Raw genomic sequence first — 19777 nt, 5'->3', positions numbered from 1 at the left:
TGTTGGCAAGCCAGGGTAAATTTATGCACAATTCATAACCTGCTCACCAGTCCCTGAATACAAATTACCCTGCCAGTATTAGATTAAGGCCTATATGGTTTCAGAATTAGATCTAAATCATAATAAACCTCATCAATTCTAATTTTGGGTCAATGAATTGGGATTCCCCGGGCTTTGAAAGGTAATTTTATCAAAGGTAGAGGCAACGCAGAACATGTCCTTTGGGTTCAGTGCCATGGAACGACAGCAGCAAATGCTGAGTTGAGATGTTGAACAGGAGACAAAAGCGAAACAATAAGACAGGAGGTATATCAGAGGGTGGGCTGAAAGTCTTCCAGTATAATATCTACTCATAGTTTATCAACTGCAATATTAAAAACAGAATTATAACACCTTAAAACAGTGATGGGTGTTGCTCCAAGCCATCCCTGTTTTTTTTTGTTTTTTTTACTCAAAATACCAGCCAAAGTGCAAACATTAAAAACCTTACTTGATGGTCCAAAGAAACAGTAAACGATCCTGTTCCTACTCATTTTAATCCAGCTAACTTAGCAGAATTCTAATACTACCTAAAAAGGCCGACCATTAATTATTTCCTTGGCAGAAAAACTGTTTTACCTGTAAGCCCAGATTCATTTTAGATGCAAAGCTCGGTGTGTTCTGTTCCCAATTAATCCCAGCACTGCCTTTTGGTTACAGTTTCACTCCTGTAAGCCCGGTTCCTGCATCATGCAGCCTGCCAACCTCAAAATTGGATTTCCCAAAGGGTGTTCCTCAGTCAGGCTTGAAAAATTACTTATAGCTTTGTTTCATTTGAAGCTTTACCCTCCGTTCTGTTCACACCACAGGAAGGTTCACTGTACATCTGTTACTCTGTCGGCTTATAGCTCAACATGATGAATGGTTGTTTACTTTTTCAGTTGGCTAAATATCCTATTACTTGGCCTTCAATTTAATCATTTTATTTATTCATGTTTCACATATTTCTCCTTGTCTTCTCTATCCAAACACAAGCCGTTAGTCGAACTTAAAAAGCTGTGAAACTATGAGGGGCTGGTTTCTTCTGAAGCCACTAAAGGTTGCTTCAAACTGACACATTTTACAGGGGGGAAAAAATACAATCTCTTTTAAAACCATGCTAACCTGTGAAAAATTAAGTCCATGTTACTGCTTCACTAGCTGCTCTTCCAGAACAAATGTGGACAAAAATTTGTTGCTACTCTGCTAATGTAAAAAATAAGAAAAAAAAAAAAAATTGCGGTGTTTATATTAAATAAGAAATGCTGTTAAAATCACTATGATTATGATGTTATTAAAAAACATCATAATCCTATAACTTCCTGTCATCATTGTTGTTTTTTTTGCCAGTAGTAACGTCCGGTTGTGGATCAGATGACTCGGGTGATGCAAAAAAATTGTTTCCATTGAAGTTTTGCTAAATACGCTAATTTCAATATGGCCACTTATCGCAAAAAACGTATTGAAAAACATGAGTTTTTTCAAAATTGGAGCGTTTCCGCTGATCACGTTTATTTCAGAATTCAATGTTTCTACGTCCAAATTTGTCTTAAAACACCAGGATAAAAAAATAACTTCCAATAGAAGAATTTAAAAATGAAACTATTAAAAATAACTGTTAGTTACGGTACGGTTACCGGTTCAGTGATGTCACAGAAAGAAAGTGGTGACCTATGAGGATCCACACAAAGAAGCAATTCTGTCAGTAAAATTTTTTAGTTTTGGTCAACAGAACGCTGGATAAGTCCCTCGAGACAATTTGATGCAATACAAATAATGAAATAGTGAAATACAATCATGTTACAACAGTCCAGTCAAAGACTTGAACATTGCCCCATCATTTACCATCCAAATAAAATAATTTTGTTTAACTGTTCAATTTGTTTTCTTTGTAACACCTGCTCAATATGAACCTAAACAACTATACATTGTGGTTCTTATGATATATTAAAAAGCATTCAACCAGATTTTACTTTATTACCTTTAGCTCCCAACAATTGAGACTACACTGTTAGATTATAGAAGAGCTCCGGGTCAATACTTCTTCCGTCTTTCTGAACATATTTTGTCGTTTTTTTGGCCACCTGCATCTCTTTGTTCATTTTGAATCTAGTCCTGGGGGAAAGAAACAAAAAAAACTTTCTTAAACCTTAGCATGGAGTTTAGTTTGAAGAAAACAGACAAATCAATGACAAAAGAAGAAGAGGCAGGCCTTGAAAGCGATATTTGCCAAATAATAGCTACAGCTATTATCAGCTCCATGCATAGTTGCTTTGATTACATATAAATGTGGTTTCTTAATGTGAGTTGCTATGCTGAATGATTTAAATCGGAGGGTGTAGGGCAGTTCCTCACAATTACACAAACTAATACATACCTACTTTGTGCATGCATGCACACACACACAAGTTTATATTTCTATCCATATTAAAACTAAGTATTGACTTTTTTTCATTTTATTAGCTGCATGGAAGGTTTTACACATCTTCAAGATCAAAGTGAGATCAAAGAAATACTCAACATTCCCAGCTTGAAACCTCTTGATACGCTGATAGAGGACAGTATTCCAGACAGTATGTTAAGTATCTCCAGTGAGGCCTACGGCACAAAGATAGAAGGCCAGATTTAGCTCCCGACAGAAAGTCCAGCCACACAGCGTCAACAACATGGGTGGTAAGATGTGTCACACTGAGATAAAGGAGCAGGACAAGAAAGAAACACAGGAGGGGACAAAAAAAAGAAAATAAACAAGAATCGTCTTTGTGTCGACAGGGATACAAAGACATAAACTTAGGGGAGGGAATAGAAAACTGTGAGAAAATCACAAGATAGAAAGATAAAGACAGAGTGCTAGCTTCCAAACTGGGCGATCTGACACCACTCTGCCTGGCCAGCTGGATGCTATTTCCAGCTGGAGATGACCCACCAGCTGCAGCAGAGGGTATAGTGGGCAAGACAGAGTGTGTACAAGTCATGGGGACATGGGAAGTGGCTTATTTAGTCAATCAGGCTTTATTTAAGCAGACAGAAGCTAAAGACGTTGTTTATGCAGACAGGGAGACGGGATTCATTTACCCAACACAATTCCTGACCTCACCAACGTCGTGAGAGTTCTCCAACAGTTGGCAATATTGGAGAATAAGGCTACCCCCATAAACCTACCAATGGGTTTTGCCATCAAACACTTACAAAAACTGGCAATGACTGTTTCACATCACTATGGAGGAATTTCTCTCCAATCTTCTTTGCACGACTGCTTTAACTCCGTCACATTTGATGGGTTTTGAGCACAAACGGCCCGTTCAGGTTCACGCCACTCCACCAGTTTCAATCCAGAGTTTGACTAGTTCGCTCCACAACTTTTGTTTTTTTGGAGTCATTCGTTGGTGAACCTGCAGGTGTGCTCTGGGCCATTGTAATGCTGCACAACCCAAGTTGTCATGAACTTATAGTCAAATGTTCTACTACAAGGACTTGTACTGGAAGAAGAATGACCAGCTCCACCAATAACAGCGAGACATCGAGCAAACCAGTCCCAAACCGACACACTATCACCAAATGTTATACGAGATGGAAAGTGACACCCACCTTACAAAAAGTCCCTCTTTTGTCTCATTTGTCATAGAGATCTTCTTATAGTAAATGTAAAACAGCCTTTTTGTTGCTTTTGTTCTGCAGTGATTTTGGCCTTGAAACTTCCCCATGAAGGTCATTTTCGCCTAGGCTCTCTTTCTTATAGTTGAATCATTAATTCTGACCTGAAAAGGCAAGGTGAGGCCTGCAACGCCTCACCTGTTGTTCTGGGTTCTTTGGTGACCTCTTGATGAACTCTTAAGAGTAATTTGGTTGACCTTCCACTCCATTGAGGTTTCCCACAGTTCCATCTTTTTCCAAGTTTCTGGATGATGCATCTCCCTGTTGTTCATTGGAGTACGAAAGCTTTCAAATCCTTTTGTAACTTTCTCTGAATGTGTAGATATTAGCAATTTTGTTTTTCTCTGCTGTTTTAAAATGTTGAGAATGTTAAATTGTCATATAGGTTGTATTTAAGTTCATTCTTGATTTGACAGGTGAAGTCAAATGACTATTTCTGGGGCATGTGGTGGCTAGACCTGGGAAGTTATTTCCCCCTTAATAAATGACATCATCATTTGAAAACTGCTTGTTGTATTTACTCAGTTTATCTTTGTCTGATGATCGGAAACATTAAAGACAAGAAACAAAAAAATGGAGGAAATCTGCAAAGGGTTGAGTACTTTTTCACAGCATTCTACATGGTTAATGATTTTATCGTTCAGTGTCGGACGGTCAGTCAAACTATTTTAGTTGGACACCTGTCTGCTCACTTCAGTGTTTTGGTTCTCCAACAAGTCCTCTCATATCAAGAGTCACTAAACATGTTGTCCAGACAATAAAATTATTCTGTCTCATATGATAGTTAAAAAAATATAACCTCAAAAGGAAACTGTGGGTACAGTGTGGTCATTTCCTATTGGAAGTCATAGGATACCATATGCATGACAGTGGCACTGACATGTTTTTAGCTTTAAGCTAACACCAGTAAAGTTGAGCTATTTGTTTAGGTATAAAGTCATCTACAAGTAAACTTTATAGTTTATTTATATTTGAATTATACAGAAATTGATTTTGTAGAAAAATAAAGCTTGAAATCAACTATATAGACTCAAATTTTGCATCAGTTGGTATGTTGGTGATGCAATACTTTAAAAGTTTTGGGTGACCCCCTCTTTGCTGTCACTAGCTTGGAGCACGATCAGCATCAGTGTACTGCAGCCTTTGATATCTCAGTCAGCAGCATATGGGTCAGTACGCTCCTGGACCCACACACACGCACACACACACGCCTACACACACAGGAGGCTTTGATGTCTTACCAGACCGACACTTGATGATCTCTCCGAACTCATCTTCCACCGGCTCGTCGCAGTAATCCTCAGGACGCACGCCCTCCGCCATCACCAGGCCGCCAGCTGTGAAAAGTTAGTTACCGCTGAGCCAAACGGTCAAGTTAAATCCTCAAGGAAGGAGGGAAGGGACAAATCCAGATCGAGTTAAAGGTGGGAAATAAGGAGTGGACACAGGAGGTAAGACAGAGGGGACTAAAGCAGGAAGAGAAGGAGGACCGCTTGGTCTGTCACTGAAGGGCAGATGAACGGGAGCAGGTGGCAGGATGAGAGGGGTGGGGGGGACTCTGAGCATTCCCACCTTTAAATAGTAAGCTGTTATGATGTGGCTCAAACCGCTTGGCAGACACCAAGCGTAAAACTCAATCTCCCTGTCCATGACATTTATTTCCTGCCTGGGACGAGGATGCAGCCTAGTTACAGGATATCAAGGTGAGTTTGAAACAGACCAAGCTGTGGCCTTCGGGGGCGGACAGCAGTCATAAGTCATGGTAAAAAAAAGAAAAGAAAGCACACTCATCAGTCAATTTAAGAACTTTAACATTTTAAAGTGAACTTCAAAGTGCACAGAAACATAACCCACCGATTCCATAGTGGTTTAATTTATGAAACAAAAAGGAAGCCAAAAACAATGTAACAGTTTGTTTCGTCTACAGGTAGTTTTGTGGGGTCCTCCTGAATTTCAGTACACTTACTGGGGTAAACAATAATTACTTGAACACCACCAGCCATAAACAGCACATCATTGTATTTGGCACAATGCAAACCAGAGATTTAAAAAGGCAAAAGCTAAGTAGGTGGACTAGCATTGTTTGCTCATGACTGTTTTTGACTGCCATGAACATCCATCCTGCCCACAGCATCGCGATAGTAACTTGTTACGACAAGATTTAATTTCCCTTTGGGATAAATAAAGTATTTTTTAAAATTTGAATAAATCTTTTTAAAAAAGAAACCAGTTAATTCACCCCCAAATATCCCAACCAGGTCACAGAAAGCATAAGGTGGACTGGACATGTAATTCTTTTACCCAAAACAGAGTGTAAGATGAATTTACAACAGGCAGTTACCATAGAGACCGAGTCCTGACTGACTTGATGGACATCAGTGCTGACAATGGTGACGGGGTTAGGTGGCTCCTCCTTCTGGCTGGATGGCAGTAGATGTGACACTTGGCACCTGAAGGAAGAGACTTCATTATCGTCTGGATAGACGAAATAGCAGGTGAAGTGCTCACATTTTAAATGCGCATTTCATTTTTTTTTATATGTAGTTATTGCGGTCAGTCACTGATTTTTGTAACCACAGAGAAAAAGTTCCATGTATTTGTCTGCTCGATGTGTGGCGGTGACACAATATGCTTTTCTTGAATCAAGTTTGTTTGTACGGTACGAAGACCATAAGAAACATAGTAAAAAACACAACAACCTTCTCCTCTTCCCTTTATTCGTACATTAAAGGCAAATGTTTTACCTTCATTATTTGACTGTCGTCTTTCCGTCGTTTTCTTCTTTTTAGTTTTTCTAGCTAACGCTTCTCTGTGACGTAACACCATTTGCCATTCACATCCTCGCGCGAGTAGCGGGAATTATGACAGACAAGTCACACCTGTTAGTCACTCACCGAGTTGTGGCGGAGTCCAGATATTTTAACTTAGCTGTGCTTCAAAAATACTAGCAACATATCATTATTGGGCATTTTTATATGCCTACATATATACAACATTTATTTCTAAGCATATACACCTTTCTCCTGCCCCCCTTGAAGCTTTGCGTGAATTATGAGTGCGACTTCCGCTGCAAACAGGTGTTACAGAAAAATCTGTGACCCATCATTTTCTGTGACCGCAGGGGGGCGATAGCGTGCAAATACTGGGTAAACACTGATACAGCTGGGATTGTTAGAGTCATGGTTCCTTTATTACCATCGCATTGACGGAGAAAATATAATGTATTATTTTGGATTTGAGGCTGAACACTGACCATCGCATTGAATCCCGACGTGCTGTCGTTAAAATATGTAAACCAACCATGGCCGTTTAATAAATGGATCACACTGGTCACAGATTATTCTGGCCAGAATAATCCGTGACCTTACTGTCAGAGTTTAAAACAACTATTTTTTTCAGAGCTCTACCACCTCAGCACTACAATCTGGGTGTATTTATAATAATATTTAACCCTCAAATAGCTAAAATCACACTGGTCACAGATTATTCTGGCCAGAATAATTGCGCTTTTGCCCCCTGCGGTCACTGAAAATGATGGGTCACAGATTTTTCTGTAACACTTCTTTATTGACTCAGTTACTTTGGATGCAGATGCTGGTTTTCTTCTGTTGGCTTTTTGGCCACAAAATGAGAAAATGTGTTTTCACAGAGGAAAAAAATAAGGACAACTTAACCAATAAGCTAGTTTTGCTCCATTGCTTCCATCAGAATTAAAGTTTCTGAGCTTTACTTACTTTTTTTAAGCACACCTTTTTCTAAGGTGTTTTAAAAGATAATTACAAAGAAAAGATTAAACACTAACAGAAGCCCCTGATAAAAAGATGAAGTTATAATCATACATGTTTTATAGCACACTGTTCCTTTAATTGCTTGCCTCCGATGGGAAAGCTCTCACTGCTTCATGATTGAATGGCAGTGCCGTTTACACACTCACTATGATTAGATCTGCTGTGAAACTGATATAGCCACTTTATATTTGCAGAGTGTTTAAAAGAAGGACTAGGTTTACCGTCACGAGTCATTACACACAACATTACGAGCATTCATGAGTCGGAGAGGCTCTATTCTCAGATATGGTGACGTGATGGGCGCAGTGGGCCAAAGAATCTTGACGCTTCCCATGAAGTCTCTTGAGTGGTGGGAGGAAGGGGAGTGAGCAAACTGGGGTCTTCTAAAAAAAAATAAAAATAATGAAGAAAAGTTAATGCAATACAGTATTACATTTGTACATGTGTAGCCCTTTACAGTAAATAGATGTGATTAGCTATAGAGATTGTGAGGGGTCCTGCCAGTAAGTCATTCAAGCCCTTGTGTATTCAGTAGCAACTGGATAACAACTAATGGAATTGTTCTGCTGGTGTTAGTGTGGTATATCAAATGCAAAGTCCAATAGGACATGGACATTTGATACCCTATTAGGTGCTAATAACTAAGGATTAGCAATACAGGGAATCATCTAGATGAGTTAGAGGCAAGTTCAGAAAGCACATTCTTTGACATGGGAGATGTGTCAGAATGGTCTTCCACGTTATAACGTTGCATTATTATTGTTGGTTATTGTTGGAAGACAATGCATAGTTTTGGTGAAGCTTAGCAAATAGAACAAACCATGACAATATTTTGGTTAACCAGCTTGTTTAAATCATTGGCTACCGAGTATTAATTTCTTGCTGGAGGAGTGGACTCTGTTTAAGCTTGAAACAGTTGGATCTGATTTTGGCCTATCGCTAACGTTTGGCCGCGAAGAATATACTGCGCTAGCTCAAGCGTAAAGGAAGCTTTGCTATATAGCTTGTCAGAAATCGTGTGCGCCGTAAGAACCATCCCTCATCGTGAAGAGAGAAGTGTGAAGTTGAATGGCATCTTTGCTAGCAATGTGCTAGCATGTCCAACACCGACTGAATGGCTTTGTTCACCTCCTCTGCTGCCATTTGCAAACTACAACAGACAGCAGATGACAGCAAAGAAAGTCGTTGTTCACAACTCCTACTTCTGTTTGCTGATTGGTCCAGTTAAAATTCTAACAAAAAATATAAAAAATCTAACTCAATGGGAGAAATCCCAGACGGATCAGTAAAGGGAGATAAGAATCTAGCGAAACTGCATAGGAAGGCAATGACCAGGTTTGTTTACCAAGGCTTTGGTGTTTGGTGTTTACCAAGGCTTTGGTGGGTTCCAAACACTGCTGTGGCTTGTGTGTGGGTCTCTGAGGGCATCTCAGTTAGCCTGTTGATAGTACAGCTTCTTGACAAAACACATTGGGGTACCTCCAAAACAAATGAACTCTATAGTCAAAGTGTTCTAGCCTGGCACAATAAGGCCAAGCTTGGAAAAAGTAGTGACTTAACTGGCAGAAGATGCTTATTTTCATTATGCACATTTTTTCCCAAGAGGGGTAATTACTAAAATCTTTTCTGCATCACATAAGTGACGGAACACTTGGAGTGGCTTTGGAACAAATTCACGTCTTGTTGCTAATACACAAAGTGGACAGCAGAGGGTAGCAGAGCCCCAGATTAGGAGTTACATCAGTGTCTTTACTATAACGTGGCTTTCTGAGTCTTAGACAGATGTGGTTTTTGTGGTGATTTCCTCAAAGTTTAGTTAACAACAGAAACATCGGACTGAATTATTTGTTACGTCACTCTGAGATCTCTCTCTGATGTGCTTGACGGTGAATGTGTAAAGGAGATAAGTGCTGATTAGCGCAAATCCAGGCTCACAAAGGCTCCAGTTACTTCACAGATGTACAATTTAAAATATCCTGTAGAAACTCTGCAATAATACAAAGAACACGTTTCACAGCTGGAACCACTGAATACATTCCTCTCACTCTACTGATAATTGTGTTGTATGATGCATTTGGATATAATTTATTCATAAATAATTTAATTCTTAGATCTTTGATTCGGGTAAACACAGCCTAGGATAAACAACGCGTCATTATGCAAGTGCATTTCAGTAAACTAGGATGCAACTGAAAAGTTTATTCAGAAAGTATTTCTCATATATTATGTATTCATCACACACAGTGAGTTATCGCAAGTTTTTTGTATTACTCTCGATGGTTTTCAGCTGACGAAAAGCTGGGCTGTCTCAGAAAAGTGGAACACTGCACGACTTAATTAAATTTAAAAAATGTTACGAGTGTTAGCGCTAATGATTGAAAGTTGAGTGGAAGGAAAAACTGTACGTTTTCTAATGTTTTGCATTTTAAAATTGAATTTAAGCCATAACAGATTCTCGGCAGATTGTTCAAACTAAGAGACTTTTTTTTATTTGTTTTTGCTTTTATTAAATCTTATTCTAATGTACAGCATTTACAGCATAAACTGCAGCTGGAGTCGGTGCTTTAAGAAACACCGCACAGAAATATCTAGAAGCTTGAAATACTGTTATAGTACTGATTTGGAAATGTTAGTGTTGTGAGGACACTAGAAAAAAAAAAGAAAGAAATTCTGCATTCTCACAATCTAGGCTGATTAGTTCTCTACAGAATACATGGAGCAGCTTTAATGAATTTTAGATTAAAAAAAAAAGAAAAAGATTTGCATAGATTTGAGAGAAACTGAAAAGGGAAACGAGAACAACAGCAATGGCTTCAGAACCGGGGAGGAGGGGAAAAAAATAAGATGGAAGCAGAAAGAACAATATGACAAAGTGACACAAGAGACTCTCAGTTCAGTGCTTTAATGTGTACAAAGAGATAAATGCTGATTAGTGACATCTCTACGACGGCATCTAAAACATGCCAATACACATGCACAAATAAGACTCTTTTTTTTCTTCTCCTTCTTCTGCCTGCCACGCATACTTGTACATTTCTGCAATCATCCACACTAAATCCCTACGCACATCATTAAACAATGTTCCCCCTCCCAGTCTACTGGGGGAGGAGGTATAAAAAAAGAGGAGCTGTTTCTGTTTACAAGCCTCTACTTTTCATCAACTGTGTTACTAAGCAAACAAATGCTAACAGTCACGGCTAAGTCAGACCTCGGCTAAAACGTACAAAGGGATGAGAAACGAAAGAAGCATTGTACGGGTGCAGGAAGGATCTTGTAAATATTGTTTCTGTTCTTGTTTAAAAAAGAAACAAAACCAATCTAATTGCACTCAAACTGACCCAGTCTGATCTGATTTATTAAAGAAATGCCGCATTTCTTTAATAAAGTACTTAAATCTGCTTCAAATCCAGGGTGAACAATCTGAACAAGCAGCTGCCTGAGTCTGAAAATAATTCAGTAAGTCTTTGTTGTGGGACTGAACCTTTTATAGAGGTTTTGTGTGTGTGTGTGTCAGTCTTAAAAAGCATCAGTGTATCTTCTCACGTCTTGCTTTTATTAAAGCATCATTGAAACACGCATGCTTATTTTAACTTCCGGTTCTGTTAAAGTGTAGTTGCTACATGAAGACATCCGTAGTCAGCAAAACGCCCCAATAAAGCTTAAATGACACAATCGTAAGCAAAGTGATGGCTGTGATAAAAATAAATCCATCAGATGTGTTCCCCTTAGATCGCCTAAGATGAGACAAATTAGAAAAATTGTCCTGAAATAAGAAAAGGCGATCGTCTATAAGACACAAGAATAGAAAGGCGGTACAAAATAACCAAAACAAAATCTCCTTTTGAAACAATAACATGTGAGATTCCAGTCAGTCACTGCAGTACCTATGCTGTGCCACCAGGTGGCGATAATTATCCAGATTGGATGAAATCCACAGCATGAATAAAGCAGCGCTAGGCTAAAATGTAACCAAAACCAAATGAAAATGTTAAGATTGGGTTGTTTTGGAGTGTGTTTATTTATTGTGTATTTTTGTACATTTGAAAATCAGTTTTTTTCTTGTAAAGTGCCTTGACATAAACTTTTGTTTTGAGGTGTCGTGATACAAATAAACTAAAATGAATCACTTGTAGCTACATTTTCTTTCGTTTGCAGCTCAATCAAAGTGGTCAGAAAAGAGCAAGACATAAAATCACGTGATTTGAATTATGTTTCAACATATATTTTGGTAAATGTTGCAGTTTGCTGTTCAGTGTAACCACACTGCATTACATTTACACTATTTTTTCCATGTTTCTAATTCAGTTTACATTTACATTCTTTAATTAATGAGTTGAGTCATTATTATTAAGTAGCTGTTTATTCAGTCAATTACTGGGAGGAATGAGAGTGACTGGTTAGTGGAACAGTAAATAAATTACTAATTGGATTAAATGTTTGGAGGGGTTTTTCACTCAAAGTGAGTTGATTTTACAGAAGCAGGTTTTCTTTGAAAAGGTTTTGATATTAAAACAAAAATTATGAGCCAAAATACAAGGTTAGCCAAATTTTGAGAGGTCCTACAATGAATAAACAGATTTTTGAAGGCTCTTTTAAAGTGGATTTAAAAGAAAAAATATGTGTGATGTATATGTGTGGACTGGTTATTCCTTAGATTATTACAATATGCAAAGTGAGGAACACTCTGGCTTTCTTTGTCAGAAAGTACAGCAACAGTTTTTTCTGATTGGGGATAGGAACCTTTAGCCTGAAACTGCTTTAGCCATGCTTAGGATCTGCCGGCAAAACCAGATAAAAAAAGAAAATCACATTTTAAAAAAGTAAAATCCAGAAAGGTGTTGCTTAGGCATAAAAAAACAGAAAAGAGTTTCAGTTTTGGAAAATGCGGCGAACATGGTCTAAGCGGTGCCAAAATGACAATAGGAGAAAAGTACAGAACAGTAACAAAAGGACCATAAGAAGCTTAATGTGTCAAAAAGACGACATAAGTTTTTTGTATAACGTACAAACCTTCAATGCTATGCTCCTCGACGTGAAATAAACGGACTTCTGTCATTTCCCTGCAGCGGGGTGGCCGCCATCCAAGTCCTTCATTTGTTTTTGGTGGCTGGGGAGTCGGCCTGGATCCTATTTTGGGATGACGGTTGCATGACAGTGCTCCGCGGTAAATATGTGACAATGAAAGGACAGCGAATGAAAGACGCTGCTTGAATCTCCAAGAATCCACAGGAGAACTGCTTTGCATTCAAATCCCTACACACCTGGAGTGTGGGGCGGAAAAACGAGTTCCCAAGAAGAGGAAAGTTATCTAGGAAACAGAATGTAGGGTAAAAAAGGAGACACTTTGAAAATAGCAGATGATAAATTATTTTAAAAAATACTCAATTAGGAATTATAGAGGAACCATTAAAGTAATTAATATAAATAAATTAAAAAAAACTGATGCTTTGAAGATACCCTTGGCATCTCTGAAAAACTAAACAGCAATACTTAAAAAAAAAAAATCTCCCTCTTTAAAGCTTGCTTTTTTTTGCCAGACTTTTATATTTAACTAATGTTAATATTGCAGAGGAATAATAAAAATAAATCAAAATATGACACAATCTGGATAAAAAATGTCAACCCAAGATTATGTGGCAGGGAGAACAGAAATAAAATCATCAGTCAGCTACTCTGACTGATGTTTTATGCAATAGAGCGTTGAAGTAAAATACCAGACTTACTTTTTATTTTTTTTTTTACCATTTCTTAGATCAATTAATTGTGACATTTTCTTCCTCTGTGCAACTGAGCACATCCCAGAATGTCTTCAACCAGAAACTACATATTGAGTGATGCATAGGTTCCTGACATTTACAGTTGACAAGAGGAGAACAGTTTGGTCCAAGAAAATAGTTTGAATTTATCACTAGGAGCGACTTATATGTCAGTAGCCATGGTTACATACACCAGGGGATAGACCTTTTCATTCGTTTTGCTTGAATATGTTGTATGTAGCAACATATTTGCATTGTGCATTATCACAGCTGGCGTGTAGAATGTGACAGTGTTTACTGCAGATCCAGGTTATAAGGAGTTATTAGATTCGGTGATCTGGAAAATTCTGTTAGCATTTTGTTTTTAACAGAGAGGCTAGCTAAGAGGTAGCAGTGGCTTTCTGCACTCAAATGTATAGAACATGGTATAGTGGTTATAGATGTAAGCTGTTACAGTGAGATTTGGTTGTTTCCTTGTTATTTCTGGTTGTAGAAGTCGTTTCCTGTTTGACCAGTTGTGTTGACAGAGTTGGCTAATACCAAGCTAACAATGAACATTCAGACAACGCTCCCTGACCATCGTCATCAGTTTTCAGCGAACATTTGCAGACAACGTTCTCTGAATGTCAACACGAAACACAATAAAACATTCCGGGAGCGTTGTCTGGTCGTTGAGTGTACGCAAACAACATTCGCTAAACGTTTGATGATGTTCTTGTACATTTTCCAGAAGTGTCCACAAAGTGCTTGCAGATACAACATCAAAATGAGATTAAAGACTACCAAGGCAAAAGAAATGGTAAAAAAATATATATAACTGCCGTCAGTGAATGTCATCTGACCATTTGCTTGCTAGATGGGAAAGACTTTTTGTCGAACTGACTGAGAATAATCTCAAGCGCTAACAGAGTGATAGATAAAATAGGAAAGATTTTTCAGTTCTGAAAATATTGTGATTGGCTAACCTGTAGCGGCTAACTATGCTAAAGTTAGCATCTGTGTCAGGGTTTTCTATTGATGCTACGCTAATGACTATTTTGCAGTTGTTTTTTAAGTGAGACTGGAGTACATTTGATCTTCTCAAGTTTAAAATTAAACTGTTTGAGATGTGTGTGATGATTAGTCAGAGAGATGGGCAAACAAAGCTGTCTGGCTAAGACTAAGAAAATGATCTACTACAAACAGGCCATTGATTAACATCCAAATAAAACTCCACTTTGAAATTTCTTAAGTTACCCCTCATTTGTACATTTTTAACGAAAGGCTGGGATTTGTTTACTCTAAATTCCCTCTGTGTTCTCGAGATGCTGGCTGGTAGGAGTAAATGTGAATCTATAACAATTGCTTCGTTGGAAGCTGTAAATAGTGTCGTAAGTAAAAGACACAGCATGATGTGTAAACAAGGTATTACTCATTACTTGTTTTGCAAAATTGCTCTAAACATTCCACATTATAACACATTGCAACCACAAGCTCCAATGCATTTGATCGGGACTGTATGTTGGACCTGCAGACACAATAAAATGCATCAATGTCTGAGGTTGTTACATGACAAAAATGTGGACAACCAAAAGGGGAAAGGATGCTTTTTGAAAGGCACAGGATACTGACAAGAGTTAAGTTTCCTATTAAAGCCAATATCTTCTACCTGTAGCGCAGCTATTTCAGAGGTAAGCATATAGATCTTTTTTCTTCTGGGAACACAGAACGCCCAAATTACAAGATCAAATGGATTATAGCAAAAATGTACAAGTGGAGGTCTTGCCACTCCTGCTTTTCCTGATCACATATACTGAATACAGCCTAATGTGTTGATGACTTGGAGAAAGGCACAAATGGAGTACTGTTGAGTAAATTCTTGAATACTGTGTGGAACCATGATAAAACTAGTACTTAGTACAAGAAAAGTTGAATGATCTCCAATAAACTGCCCTCTCTAAAGAGTCAAGACTGAACATTCACCCTTTCTCTGCACCCGTTTGAATTCATTTAAAGGTACGGATGTGATTTTTGTGTGAGATATTGTTTTTACATCAGACTGAGTCAAACCATTCTTTTCACCCCCAACTGGGCCGAGCAATTTCACCAAATGCAGCCAGGAAATGAGACAAGACATGAGCGCTCCGAGGAATCTCAATCAGATGAGTGCGTAATTACAAGATTCCATTCAGAACAATCCTCCTTTATCTCATGGCCGTTGTGCATGTAAACCTGACTACTGACGGGCTGACAACACTCCTTTTTCACAGAGAGAATTACCGGAGGGTGAAACCGTACACCAAATGACAGGTGGCTGGAGAAACTTCGTTCAATTGGCAATCGAAGATGCTTTGAGGCCTCGGAGGGCCGTACTGTCTTACAATCCCCGACCGTGGGTAATCAATCATGACAGCTGCATGTGCACTCCCCGTGGGTTGCCGTGGTAACAGACAAGTGGGTCGATAACGGAATATTGAGTGGGTGTCTTACGTTTTCTTTATTCCTGCCCTCACCTTCCTCCAGGAAGAGTCTGTCTGTTGTAAAGTTATGAGGATGTGATCCGCTTCCACACCCTTGCGGAACCTTAGGGACTCCAAAGGACTGTGAAAAACAAAACGGCTTCTAAGTCTAACCAAGCCGTAGGTTTTGAAAACGGAGCTGGAAACCGAGGGGAAGAAATTCAAAGGGATTCAGCCAAAGAACATGCAACAATTTTCTAATGAACAGTCAAAAACTTGGGTTTGTGGAGCCAAGAACAGAGGGAGAGTTGTTGAGACTACGGCCGACAGGTTTTCTGAAGGCTGATACACAAGTCTTAGCAATCGTTGCCAAGACGATGAGTCCGCATCAAAAGTTCTTTTGACAGAGGCAAAAAAGGATGATATCTTGACTATCCGCTTTAATTCCAACGGTCAAAGCTTGGGGCACTCAAATCTGATGTTCATTACTTCCAGCACATCCTCAGAAATCAGGTGTTAAAAGAAACATACCCCCCATCCCCATCTTTACTTCTTTGCCACAATGTAGCTGTGAAGTCCCCAGCTGTTATTGGAGTTAGTAATAATCCTCATAGCTCTTTGGGTTGAGGCAGTAGAGGACACCCCCACCAAAGGAAAAGATGGTCCCTCCCCAAGCCAGCCCGTAGCCCCAGTTGAATTCATGATAGATCCTCAGGTTGATACTCTCGATGAACTTGATGGGGAAGAGGACCAAGCTGCAGGCCTGGAGGACAACTGGAGAAGATAAGGCATGGTTAAATACAAGATGTCATTTTTAAAGTGCAATCACAATGTCATTCTGTGCTCAGCATCAACAGAGTATAAGCAGAACAATCAGGAATGTTGTTAAGGAAGTGTGAACAGCATCACTTAACTAGAAAATTCCTGAAGAAATTTAACAGGGGCCTGCGTCGGTTTGGACACAGCGTTGTGGTGCTAAAAATTAGCATACAAATGCACTGTATGCTAAAAATTAGCATCAATGCTAAGCTTAGCAAAAAATTACAAAGTAGCATGTGGAGAATCACAAGATGTTGACTAACATGGACCTGCAACATTCAGTGTGTTAAAATTAATGCATAAGCTAAAATTAGTCAAAATGCTAATGTTAGCATGAATGCTGTGAGTAGCATGTGGGAATCACTAGCATGCTGTCTTACATTCACTTCCTCCATTGAGTATAGAAAACATAGCTAATGTATAAGAAATAGCTAAAATACTTATGTTAGGGAAAAGGCTCATAGTGGGAGAAAGTGAAATGCTAATATTTGTGCTAATGCTAATGCATTGCCTTGCTGCACAAGGCAGCGCACCAACCTGAGAGGTAAAGATAATACAGGCTAATATTATTGCACCGCCTATGGCCTATGAGAAGAATATTGAGGCTTTTATTTTGACATTTTCAGTAAGCTTCATTTTAAATGTCGACACTAATCCCATGTATAACAGTGGTTGGGTTAAATCAGATCTATAATGCCCAAAACTTTCTGCCATGTCTGTAGTTCTAACATTCAGCCTCCTTCTGTAGTCAGAGTTCCTCCATCATTGTAGTTTTTTAACTGCCAACTCAGCCCTCCTCTGTAATAACAGAGTTATAAAATTATTAAACCAAAATTATTTCTTTGTAGCTCTTCTCCACACAGGCAACATTTCTTGTCACATTTTACAACATCAGCAGCAGCAAATGCCTGTAAGTTACATTTAATTTTACTTTTAAGATATTTTTAAGTCATCATTCACCCTGAGAGAAAAAGATAATGCAGGCTAATATTATTGCACCGCCTATGGCGATGCATTAACCTGAGGGAGATATTGAGGCTTTTATTTTGAAAAAAAAAAGTACGCTTCATACTAAATGGTCACACTAATCCAACGTCTAACAGTGTTTGGGTAAAATCCGTTATTTACTGGCCAAAACAGCCAATAACTAACTCTAAATGGCAGCTCAGCACTCTGCTTTAACTGAGTGTTAATTTGAACTACAGTGATGCGTATTTTAGTCCTAACCAGCAGCCAATCGCCTCCTGTGTTCCGTTGCTATGGTTATCAATCCTCTGCTAACCATCATGTGTGTGTGAGACAGAGAGGTGGAGAAATAATTCTATCTTTGTGAGACACCCAGTCAGTTTATATGGAAAAAGCAACCTGAACAACTCCTTCCCGTTCAGGAACCAAGAGATGTATTCGAAAACCATTTGAGCGTATGAGAGGGTAATTTGTCGTCTCCCATAGTACCGCGATTCATATTTGTAGCTCACTCACAGTAATTGCAGTGATGAGAAAAATATGGTGTATGCAGAGCTCAGAAATTTTCCAGTAATACATGGAAGTGAATCTGTGAGATCTGTCAGTTACCCTGGCGAATGATTTCACTCTGAAGCACCTTGTCAGAAAACCGTAAGCCCTAGAGAAATTTCGAAAACATTTTACGAGAGCAGGCATTCATATCAATGTTTGATACCAATCGGGCGATATTTGTGGGGATGATGGTGATTTCAAAATTGTTTTGGGGTCAAAAATCCACTTCATTTCTCACTCTAATAGAGCAGCAGTTGGTTTCAGTTACACTCTGCGTTTCGGCAGTTGGAAAGTTTGCTCATTTTTCGCTTTTGTGATACCACCTTTGTGGGTGGGCACGCAGCGGTACGAGCCGCATTAACGGTAACGGAAGACAAAATATATATATATAAAGAGACGTTCTATTGGGTGTAGAACAATAGGTGCCTGCCATGCAAGGCAGGCTGTGGAGTTTAAACAATGCTCAGTTAGTACAAAAGACCCAAGAAATTGCTAAGAAAATATCCACAATAGCATTACACCACCAGTCTGAACTGTTGATACAAATCAGAATGAATTGAGGGTTTGATGCTTACACTAAATTCTAGAGTCTGAATGTTGGAGACAAAATAAAGGCTCATTGGACCAGCCAACATTCTTGTACTCTATAATGGTTCCAGTTTGGTGTGGTAGTGTGAACTGTAACCATTTCCTGTTTTTAGCTGCCAGAGGCAAAAGTGGTCCTCAGCTCCTTGCAGTTGGATCTTCTGCAAATCCTGACTGTAATTTTTTTTGTGGTTATCTTTAGAGTAGCTATGTGAATTATATTAAAGAAGTCAGCCTTGTTCCCATTTGACTTCTAACGTCAAAGAATTTTTGCTTGCTGTCCTCATTGGATATTTTCTCTTTTTAAGTACAATTTTATGTATACCCAGAAGATGTACGGCTGTGACAAATCCTATTAGCTCAGTAGTTTCTGAAATACTAGCATCGGCCCATCTGGTACCAGCTGCCATGCCACATTCAAAGTCACTTAGATTCTCTTCTTCATTCTGATGTTCAGTTCAAACTTCAGAAACTTGTCTTCACGTCTAGATGCCTAAATGTATTGAGTTTCTGCCATGTGGATGGCTGATTTGTTATTTGAGTCAACATGCCATTGATAGATGCATCTCATTGTCTAGTGAGTGAATGAACTTTCATCACTCGCTTGTAGATGCAGCAAAGTATTATTCCTAATGCTTTTTTGCAAGGCCCAGTGCTCTGTATTAAGCAAACTACGAGACAAATAAGATAGAAAACCACTCTTATTCAATATGTCCTAGTTTGTCACTCCCAAAGGTCTTCTGTGTTGATTTACAAACTACTCTCTGTCTGTGTCCCTTATACCCTCTGTATTTATGTCTTTATAGTCATCTGTGCAATTGCTAGAACTTACTTAATTGGCTTCGTGTGCTTTCATGCCCGAACCTTTCCAACTATACGATACTATATTGACAAAGTTTATTACAAAATCTAGAAGGCCGTTGACGTTAGTGGAAATCAGATGTTAGCTAGGTGCTACAGGTAGATTTTCTGTATACATTTTCAGCAACAACCATTTTAGTGATCCTTAAAAATGATTTCTCATTGGTTTGGTCTTGGACTTAGACTTGATCTTGGGTTGTCCAATGAGTATTTTACATCAATTTAGAGAAATTTTGGTTCTTTTTCTTTTTTTACAGAATTTGTTCAATCTAGCCACATTGGCTAAATTCCTAAGTTTGAGTTTGTGAATTGAATCTAAATGAGAGTTAAGCCCAGATTT

At 38.7% G+C, this 19777-nt stretch overlaps 2 protein-coding genes across 2 annotated transcripts in view; both read right to left on the bottom strand.

The window, feature by feature from the left end:
• LOC116716291 (dystrophin-like) overlaps positions 1–5175 on the bottom strand; it is a 235817-nt gene extending 230642 nt beyond the window's left edge. The window contains exon 1 of the mRNA XM_032557211.1: positions 4914–5175. Coding sequence (XP_032413102.1) covers positions 4914–4995 — 82 coding nt within the window. The 5' untranslated portion in view covers positions 4996–5175. The remainder of the gene's footprint in view (positions 1–4913) is intronic.
• A 5171-nt stretch (positions 5176–10346) lies between these two features.
• The window catches only part of LOC116716171 (transmembrane protein 47-like), a 28201-nt gene continuing 18770 nt past the window's right edge, over positions 10347–19777 (bottom strand). The window contains exon 3 of the mRNA XM_032557054.1: positions 10347–16428. Within this exon, the coding sequence (XP_032412945.1) occupies positions 16250–16428 (179 nt within the window). The 3' untranslated portion in view covers positions 10347–16249. The remainder of the gene's footprint in view (positions 16429–19777) is intronic.

The sequence above is a fragment of the Xiphophorus hellerii genome, chromosome 24 (genome assembly GCF_003331165.1).
Source record: "Xiphophorus hellerii strain 12219 chromosome 24, Xiphophorus_hellerii-4.1, whole genome shotgun sequence".
NCBI lineage: Eukaryota > Metazoa > Chordata > Actinopteri > Cyprinodontiformes > Poeciliidae > Xiphophorus > Xiphophorus hellerii.
This window is presented reverse-complemented; position numbering and strand designations above follow the sequence as displayed.